At 44.9% G+C, this 10,000-nt stretch overlaps 1 protein-coding gene across 1 annotated transcript in view; it reads right to left on the minus strand.

Moving 5' to 3' along the window:
* lrp2b (low density lipoprotein receptor-related protein 2b) overlaps nucleotides 1-10,000 on the minus strand; it is a 68,136-nt gene that overhangs the window by 3,666 nt on the left and 54,470 nt on the right. Inside the window, 11 exon segments of the mRNA XM_062526983.1 lie at nucleotides 845-946; nucleotides 1,139-1,285; nucleotides 1,419-1,556; nucleotides 2,367-2,427; nucleotides 2,839-2,989; nucleotides 5,416-5,535; nucleotides 6,913-7,095; nucleotides 8,058-8,278; nucleotides 8,853-8,981; nucleotides 9,301-9,466; nucleotides 9,727-9,870. Coding sequence (XP_062382967.1) covers nucleotides 845-946; nucleotides 1,139-1,285; nucleotides 1,419-1,556; nucleotides 2,367-2,427; nucleotides 2,839-2,989; nucleotides 5,416-5,535; nucleotides 6,913-7,095; nucleotides 8,058-8,278; nucleotides 8,853-8,981; nucleotides 9,301-9,466; nucleotides 9,727-9,870 — 1,562 coding nt within the window.

Here is a 10,000-nt window from a genome sequence, read left to right on the forward strand (position 1 = left end):
GAAAGAGGGAAAGAAAGAGCAGAAGAAAATGTGGGTATGTAAAAGAGGAGAGAAAGGGGAGAGAGAGTGAGAAAGAAGATGGAGAGATAAGAGTAAAAGAGTAAAAGAGAAGAAGAGAGAGAAAGAGGGAAAGAAAGAGAGAGAGAGAGAAAGGTGAGAACTGTGGGCACGAAAGAAGCATTATGCTATATAACGTGATGACTCAGATGAGGGGAATTGCGGCCACCCAGAAGTAAGTTGCACTGCAGTACAGTACGGCGCAGTACAGTACAGATCCAGTTAGGTAACTCTGACTCTGGAGTAAACTTCACTCAGCGGGGACAGCTTGTTTTTGAAGGATGAAAGAGTTTGGCAAATAATTCACTTCGCTGCGCCGAGAAAATAATTTCTGTCTTTCACTCGCCTCTCTGACCCACTTACAGACAGAAATTCTACCACTCCCTTTCCCCCCCTTCTCCCTCTTTTGGTCTGGTTCTTTCACATAATATGCAGCTCTGGAAAAAATGATGAGTCTACTGCATATTGTCCTGATGATTTTTTTCGAATGAGTTGATGGCCATATTCAAATTTGCGTTGGTCTCTTAATTTTGAATATGAACGTCGAGTCGACTCATTTGAATGTCACTCAGCAACCGTGGGATGACATCAGAAAAAAAATTGCAGAGGTCTCTTCACTTTTTCCAGAGCTGTTTATCTCTCTCATTCTCTCTGTTCATCCACTCAGATCAATAGCTCTCTTTTGGACCCCTGTCACTCTTCTCCAAGTTTTTCAAAAGTCTTCATCACTGAGCTGCTTAAGGACAAACGACTAGAGGAAAAGAGTGTCTGTTTTTGGCCTTCCTACCTCCTCCTCTTCCTCTTCCTCCTCCTCTTCATCTTGGACCCCATTGCTGATCTCTGGTGTTTGCTCCTGTTCTGTGGAGTACGCTGGGTTCTCAAAGGCAGGCTGGAAAACAGACCAGTAAATAAGATGACTAATTGTATATGATTAATTCACTGGCTGATTTACTGAGACTAATTAAGACACCTTTGAATAATTTATTTATAAATATACACTTTTACACATAATTTAATGACTCGCAATGCTCACGTGTGTGTATGTGTGTGTGTGTGTGTGTGTGTGTGTGTAAAGCCCTACCTCAACAGACACAGTCTTGACAGGGACTGCTTTGCCGTTGGCCTGTATGGCACTGCCATTGGCAGGGATGGGAGAAGCATCAGCAGACACAGTCAGCTCTGAAACTACGCTGGTGTCCGTGGCATAGACTGGATTCTCAATGCTCTCCTATAAGGAAATAACTATTCAGTTATGGAGTACGGGACTAAAGACCGGTCACTTATGAACTGTCATACATAAAAAAAAAAGTTCAAAGCATATGCTATTATGGCATGATATAGGTAACATTTAACGCGCATGCCTGGGGTTGGCCAACGTAGGACGGGATCGTCGTGGCAACAGCACTGGGGGCGGAATTTCCGTCTTCGTCCTCTGTAACGTAGGCGGGATTCTCAAAATTTTTCCCCAAGTCACCCACCTCCACGGTGGTGGAGGGCTCCTGTGACCGATATAAGACGAGAGAGACAGACAGACAGGTGAGATGTGGGTGTGAAAGTGCTTAGGACACCAGCTGCTCTGGCTTCTAGTTTGTGACTGACTTCACAGATGTGCCGTTGCCTTGACCAGACTGAAAGGGGGCCTCTCATTTGGTCTTTTATACACCCTCCCTTCCCTCCTCGATCCTCGTCCTCACTGATCTAGATACAGAATGATGGGGCGGCAACAATGGGATGGTCTATCCAGTGTGAGTTATAGATAAGTGGGAATGAGCCTCGAGGACCGAGCATTGAGGATGGAGGAGAGAGTTTGAGAGCCACCCTTTGTGTGGATGCTATGTCGCGAGGAGCTAATCTGCAGATGTGGTCTGATTAGCAGAATGAGAGGCATCTTATAGTTGGGTGATTAACAGAATATGGTTGCTTAGCGCTCAGTCAGTGCTGACTGACTGGATGTGGTGTTGCTTAGTGCTAACTGATTAGCAGACAATGTGGTTGCTTAGCTGTCTGATTATGTGGATGCAGTGTTGCTAAGAGCTAACTAATTAGAAGGTTGTGGGGTTGCTTAGCGCTAACAGATTATATGAATGCAGTGTTGCTCAGTCAGTGCTGACTGACTGGATGTGGTGTTGCTTAGCGCTAACTGAGTGCATACAGGGTTTCTGAGCCCTTAGTGGATCCGGGCAACATAGCACTAAAGCAGAGCTGCTAAGTCTTACTTGGCCAACATAATACAATAACTATTATTAAAATCTTAATAATAACAATAATTTTCAACAGAGACTATGTAACTCTATAGAGGTCGTACTCACCGCTCTGGGGCTTGAGGGAGGCTCCTCTCGCCCCTCGTCTGCCTTAGGAGAAGTTGACCTTCTGAAACGACAACAACAGCAACATTAATCATCTACAGTGATCAACAATAGTGGGCGCCATCTAGTTGGTATGACCGGCTCTGCCATTAGGAAAATGGATTACTTCACAAAGCCAATGAGGACAATAACTGCACTAATAAGGAATGAAGGGGAGGGGGGTCTATATAATCTTTCACTGTCCTGGAATGACAACTTTCTACCAAGCGCAATTAAACCAGTGCTGTAAGTGTCCAGTCCAGTATTAGACCTCATTAGGGTTACCCATTAAAGCTAACATAACCTCAGATATGGTCATCTGGGCAGTTTAGATGAATTTTATTCACATAATATATATATATATATATATATTCATTTATATACAAATATTTCCACTCAGCAGTTCAATCTCTCCTGTTTAGTTAACATGTTTCACCTGAAGTTGGGCATGGTGAAGTTGGGCAAGGGGAGAGTTGGCATGTTGACATTGTGCACTATCTCCATGATCTTGGCCTTTCTGTGAGCTGCGAAGATCAGACCGCCCAGGAGGAGGGCGACTATGGCTGTAACTCCAAGAGCTATGGCCACTGCAAAGAAAAAGTAAAAAGAAAGAGAGATAAAATTAAAAGAGAAGGAAAGGAAAGGAAAGACAATATAGGGGAAGGTGAGGGATAAGGTAGAAAAGAGGAGGAGAGAGGAGAGAGAGAGATAAAAGAGAGAGTTCATATGAGGTGACTGTGGACTGTGGATCTATGTTTATAATTTGATGGTAACCATGACAACCAGGCTCACCTGAGGCTGTTACCACGCCGAAGATATTCCTCTCGCAGTAATCTCCCTCCCACTCCAATGGACATCTGCAACACACACACGCACGCACGCACGCACGCACGCACACACGCACGCACGCACGCACGCACGCACACAAGCACACACGCACACACGCACACACGCACACACGCACACACACACACACACACCTCAGATAACATTCTACTCACACATTCACTTCAGATAACATTACACACACCTAAGATAAAACAACATAAATGCACACACCTAAAAAATATAACAAATAACTCACACAAAGCGCACATAAGCGCCTCTCAGATTAACACTCCACACACGCACACACACACCTCTCCGATATATATGGCCTTCCAGTCCGTCACTAGACACTAACCCATCCATTCATCCAATTAATCTATCCATACAGCCATCTATTCTATCTATCCATCCCATCCATCCTCCCACCCATTCAATATATCAATCCAATTCATGTGTCTATTGATCAAATCCATGTATTCACCCATTCGTTTTTCCATCTAAATGCATTTATCTTCTTCCTCCTTTCTGATAGATACATACTCAGTCTTTGCTATGCTTTACTCGAGGCCAACCAGTTACTTACAAAATCCATACATCCAAACATAGATAAAAATCCAATCCAAGATAGAATCCAATTCATCTGTCAAGTGTCCATCCATCTATTCATTCGTCCACGTTTTTTTTTTCTTCTTTTTAATTCTGTCAATGTATGCTCAGCTCAGCAATACATCCACCCATCTGTTTTGTCTGTTTGCAATCTCCCACGCACACGACACACCCACCAACATGTCAAAGAAAAGAGCAATCTCTCTCTCTCTCTCATCTAGTCACACGGCCACCATTCGTCTGCTCATCTAGCCTTTCATTCCAGCGATTCATTATGCTTTCAATCCATCTGTTCCTCCATCTTTGGAGCACTGCTGTCATTAGTCTATCTCTATAAGCTCCAATACATTATTCCATGAATACATTTGGTTGCGTTTCTATTGCTCATTTTTCAAAAACGAATGCAAATCTGAATATTTAAATATAATTGTTATCAATAGCAGTATGGCTATCCACATATGCATATACTGTATGAACTGTCTGTTTTTTTTGTTGTTGTTGTTGCACATACAAAGCAACATTTACTGTAAAAATGCACACTAGTTCAATATGCACACTGGTAATGGCATCAGCATTTCACATTCCATGTATGAACAGATAACCAGTTTGGCGACACGGAAAACAGTTTCAGGCAAATTCAGTCATCGTCATGGTCTGTGAAACTGTGGACAGGCATTTATGGGTACAGCCGTACTTGCAGAGGGCCTTGTTGTCATCAAAATAGCAGGTTCCTCCATTCTGACAGCGACATGGTGGGGGCATTGTGGGGGGAGGATCGAAACCTGTTACACACACGCGCGCACACACACACACACGCACACACACACACACGCACACACACACACACACACACAAACACACACACACACACACACACACACACACACAGACAGAAATAGATTACATGCTTATAGAGACCTTGGCAACAGACTGACTGCAGATGTGTGTGTGTGCACACATTAAAGAGACCCTATGCAACTTTTTCATAGTCATAAAATCGCTCAGAAATCGTTGTGTTGCTTGACTGACCAGTTTCATCGAAAACAGTAATATTTCCCCCCACCCCCAGTGTCCCTATCCGCTATTGCAACCTTGCAGTTTCTGCAGGAGACGTATCGTCTCCTGTTTACATCTGGAAGTCTGAGATGCGTAAAGAACAAGAAGAACCACGCTTGCAATTTATATATTTATATATAGCCTATATATGTATAAATATACGCGCTAACGCTGTCGGGGAAGCTCTGCAGAGAAATATGCAAGCATAAAACAAGCGAAAACGAAAAACGAAACCGAAACCAGAGATGAAATCGCCAATCCTGCATAGTTCCTCTTTAAAACATAGCATTATGTAACGCTCATGCCAATAAAGTTTTCTTGGATTAAATTTACATTGTCGGTGCATTTCTGAAACTTTTTAGTACCTTCGTAAAACGAATGTGTTGGAAACAACACACACTGTGTTGTCCCAATATGGACACAGAGACGTGTAAACAGACAAAAAAAAAAACAACGCAAGTTGTGGTGTGGTGTGGTGTGGTGTGCTTGTGGCGTGGCATGGTGTGGCAGCGAGGAGACGTACCAGCGTCACACACGGTGTTGCTGCCGGAGCTGAAGCCGGTCCCCTCTGGGCAGGCACAGGTGTAGCCTCCCGGCCTCAGCAGACACAGGTGACTACAGGTGCCCTTACAGGGGTTTCTCACTGGGGACACGAGAGAGAGGGATGAAGAGAGAGAGAGAGAGAGAGAGAGAGAGAGAGAGAGAGAAAGGGGGAGAGGAGGATGGAGAGACAGATGGAGTTGGAGGAAGAGAAGGAGTAAAGAGAGAGAGAAGAGGATGAAAAGATAGAGATAGAGAAAAGAGGAAAGGAGTTAAAAAGGAGAGAAACAGAGTGCAGGAGAGAAAAGAAGGTAAAGAGAGAGAAAGAGTTGCAGAAAGAGAGGAAGAAAGAAGGATGAAGAAAGAGGGACAAAGAGAACGATAGGAACAAAGAGAGAAATCAATCCATTTTGGAAGTCAGCATTTTCTAGAAGATTCATTACAGTGATTATCAGAGGCACATCCATCCCTGTGTAGTCAGACTTAAAGCTCAGCAAAGGCACTATCAGATGACCCTCGGCCGGGCCATTCATTTTTTTTTTTATTTCAACCTTTATTTAGCCAGGATTGTCCCATTGAGACTGAGCGTCTCTTCTGCCAGGGAGTCCTGGTCAAAATGGCAGCCAAAAAATAGTTCCAGACACAGACAAACACATTTACACATTTACATAAAACACAGTAGCAGCTAAGAGTTTTGTGAAATACCTCTAAAAGCAATGACATTCCTCAGTGCACACAGTATTAATTTCTCTCTTAAAAGTATCCAATGAAGGCAAAGAGTCCATTCGTTATCTGCTTGACTGACAGGTCTATTCTACTGTACGTTCTGGGGTCACGGTGAAGTGGACGGTGCCCACAGAGTATAATATATAATATATTATATCATATAATATATATAATATAATATATTATAGACCAGAGGCTCTGGAGCTACAGAACAGCAGCTTTGGGAAATGTGACTCTCTTACATAAATATGAAGAAGACGGAACACGTACGCCAGCTTTTTGGGAAACTGGCTCATTAATTAGCTAAAAGGGAGCTATAGGCTAACCCAATTCTAGTGAATTATGCTAAATTAGGCCAGAGGTGGCACAGTGGGTTACTGGACGTACAGAGAAGAAAAGGATATGAGCCGTCTTATATAACTCTGGGTGGACACAGCAAATGAGCCAATTTATAAAAAAGCTGGCATGATCCTTTAAAGCACATACAAAACATGGTCCAGCACTATTTTTCTCTCATACAATTGCTCTCTAACTATGGACAGTATAAGACATACTATGCGACATACAGTACTATAAGACATACTTGAAAATACATTGAAACTCATATCAACTGATATCAACTTGAAATTGTTCATCTTAGTGTACTTTGACCATTGAAAAGTGTGTTGTTAAACTACAATAAAACGACAATAAAAAAACACGCATTCAACTTTGGACAAAGCCTCCGGCCCTCAGAAAGAGAAAGCGCACTCACTGCTGACGGAGTTGTATCTCTGCTGCTGGTACACGCTGACCTGGGTGAGCCAGGGCCCGGCCGTGAACAGGAGGGTCTTGGCGCTCTTGCCGAACTTGTCCTGGCGGAACACCTCGCCCTTCTCCTGCGTGCTCCAGTACACGTGGTCCTCAAACACACTCACGCTGAAGGGGTTACGCACGTCTGAGGAGAGGGAGAGGGGGAGAGAGGGAGATGAGGAAAGGAAAGAAAAAGAGAGAGAGAGGAGAGGGAGAGGGAGAGAAGGAGATGAGGAAAGGAAAGGAAAAGAGAGAGAGAAAGGAGAGGGAGATGGAAAATGAGGAAAGGAAAGAAAAAGAGAGAGAGAGGAGAGAGAGAGGGAGAGAGGGAGATGGAAAATGAGGAAAGGAAACAAGAAGACAAAGAGAGAGAGAGATTGAGAGAGATTAGAGGGATAAAAGAAGGAAAAGAGGACAAGGAGAGAGGGTGACACAGACAGTGACAGGAATAGAAAGACAAAGAAAGAAAGAGTGATGACAAGAAAGAAGGAAGGGACGAGAGAGAGAGAGAATAGAAAAGTAGGGAGAAAAGTAAACATAGATACAGAGATGGAAGGGGAGTGAAAGAAAGAGTGGAAAGGGAGAGAGAAAAAAAGTGTGAGTTGTCTGAACAATGGCGACCACGCAAAGATGCTGACAGTGAGAGATCTCGTCATTAACGTAAGGTAATGCTTGAGAAGGACAATAGCAAGCCTGGCTGGTTTTGTCCTACCCCCCCACACACCTGCTGACTCAGCCCATGCAGTCTACATGAAATATGGCTCACGGAAACACCTCCTGAGACTGTGTGCCTTTACATGCAGAAAACTTCTCAGCTAAGCGACCAAAATGAGTACAACCATTGGTCTTGTTTTTTTCTGTTTTGCCTTAATTATCTTGAAAGATACTTTTATTGATTTTTAAAGATTCCTCTAACCTAACACAGTGTAGTGTAGATGATGACTGTGAGCAGGAAGTCAAACACCTGACCTTGGCATATTAGTTCACCAGTAAGTGCTAAGCTAGCAAAATCATCAACAGCATGGTGCCGATCGATTAACCTCTCTTTTTTCAAAATGTCAAAATGTAATGTAATGTAAAATAAATTCTCTGCCTTAGAGGCCTCACCTATGAACAGAGCAGTGCGGCGATCTTCTCCTGTGGGGAGCACGGACTCAATGCGGCTCTCCTTGGTGTCGGACCAGTACAGGCGGTCGTTGTTGGTGAAGTCGATGGACAGTCCGGTGGGCCAGCCCAAACCGCTGTCCACTAGAACCTTCCGCTGCTGCCCGTCCATCCAGGAGCACTCGATGCGGGGAGCCTCGCCATTGTCCACCCAGAAGAGCAGCCTACACACAGACAGAAACACCATCCTCTTACATACACACTGAATTACACATCCTCATACATACACACTGAATTACACATTCTCATACATACACACTGAATTGCACATCCGCACACATACATACTGAATTGCACATCCTCATACGTACACACTGAATGACACTAAGGGTGCTTTTATACCTATTTTGTTCCAAATCATGGGCTGAATCGATAGTTTTTTCCCCATTGTCCCTGGGTTCGTGTACTGTTCACATGGCAACAATTACAGCGGAACAAATAATGTCAACAAACCCACATGAGATTAAATGTATCTACCCAGAACAGAAACACACACTATCAGACCAGAGCCATAGAAAGAGAGAGTTGCGACACTCTGATAAACCTGCGCTGAATGGCTGAGATGTATTTCTTGATGCTGGAGAATGTAATCAATGAACTCATTGACTACTGACCAAGAGATTGGCTGTTACAGTAATAGTTCCAAAACTCCTATACCCCGGAAACTGGCATGGCAAGTTTAGTCTATTTTAACCAGTTCTCCAGTAGGGGGCACTCTCTCCCAGTATGACCTCTCACCCCAGTCGTGGATTGACGGCCACGGCACCCGGTTCTCCCAGGTCAGTCTTGACCAGATGCTTCCTGTAGCGTCCGTCCAGCAGGGCCACCTCCAGACGCTTGACCTGCGAGTCGGCCCAGTACAGGTTCCTGCGGGGACACAGATGGCAGCTTTGAACAGGGGCTCTGACCTGGACCTGGACCTGGACCACAGGAGGGCTTTTGACTGGTGTAGTTACACACATACACACACACACACACATTAACAAATGCACACACACATTGCATAGAATGAAGGTGGCACCACGGGAAAATGAGAATCCATGACGTCAACACTAAATGTAATCTTGTGATGAGGACTCATTAACAGGCTCAAGCTCCCATACTGTATGTATACTATACTGACAGTGGTCCTGTCATGCTATCCCATAATAAGGCCACTCATCAGTGCTCTGTGTATTCCACGTACCTGCCGACCCAGTCCACTGCTATCCCATACGGCTTGACGATGTATTTGATGTCCAGGGTGACGGCGGCGGCGATGTTGTTGCTGTGGTCATCTACGACGGGCAGGTAGGCTCTTCTCAGGGCGCCAGCCACAGAGCCCTTCCCCTCCACAGTGAAGTACACCATACCTGCACCACGGGGGAGAGGATGGCCCGTCACTATGGGCTGCACAGGACAGTCTGCTTTGTGTATTTATTTGTTATGACATTTAGTGGTGTTGACGTGTGTGTGTGTGTGTGTGTGTGTGTGTGTATGTATGCATGTACTGTATGTGTGTGTGTATGTATCCATGTGTGTGTGTGTGTGTGTACTGTAGGGGTGTGTGTGTGTGTGTGTATGTACAGTATGTATGCGTGTGTGTGTGTGTGTGGTGTGTGTGTGTTCCTACTGAGGCCTGTGTTGTTGTGGTCCCAGTCGTAGTCCAGGGCCATGATGCGCTCCTGCTCCTCCAGGAAGTTGTGGTACTGCTCCGTCTGCAGGTTGAACCGCCGGATACGGATGTTCTCAGGGAGCAGCAGCAGAGGCCCCGGACCTGAGAGAGAGAGAGAGAGAGAGAGAGAGAGAGAGAGAGAGAGAGAGAGAGAGAGAGAGAGAGAGAGAGAGAGAGAGAGAGAGGGGGGGAGAGAGAGAGGGGGGAGAGGGAGAGGGGGGGGAGAGGGAGA

Source organism: Sardina pilchardus, chromosome 22 (genome assembly GCF_963854185.1).
Source record: "Sardina pilchardus chromosome 22, fSarPil1.1, whole genome shotgun sequence".
Classification (NCBI taxonomy): Eukaryota; Metazoa; Chordata; class Actinopteri; order Clupeiformes; family Clupeidae; genus Sardina; species Sardina pilchardus.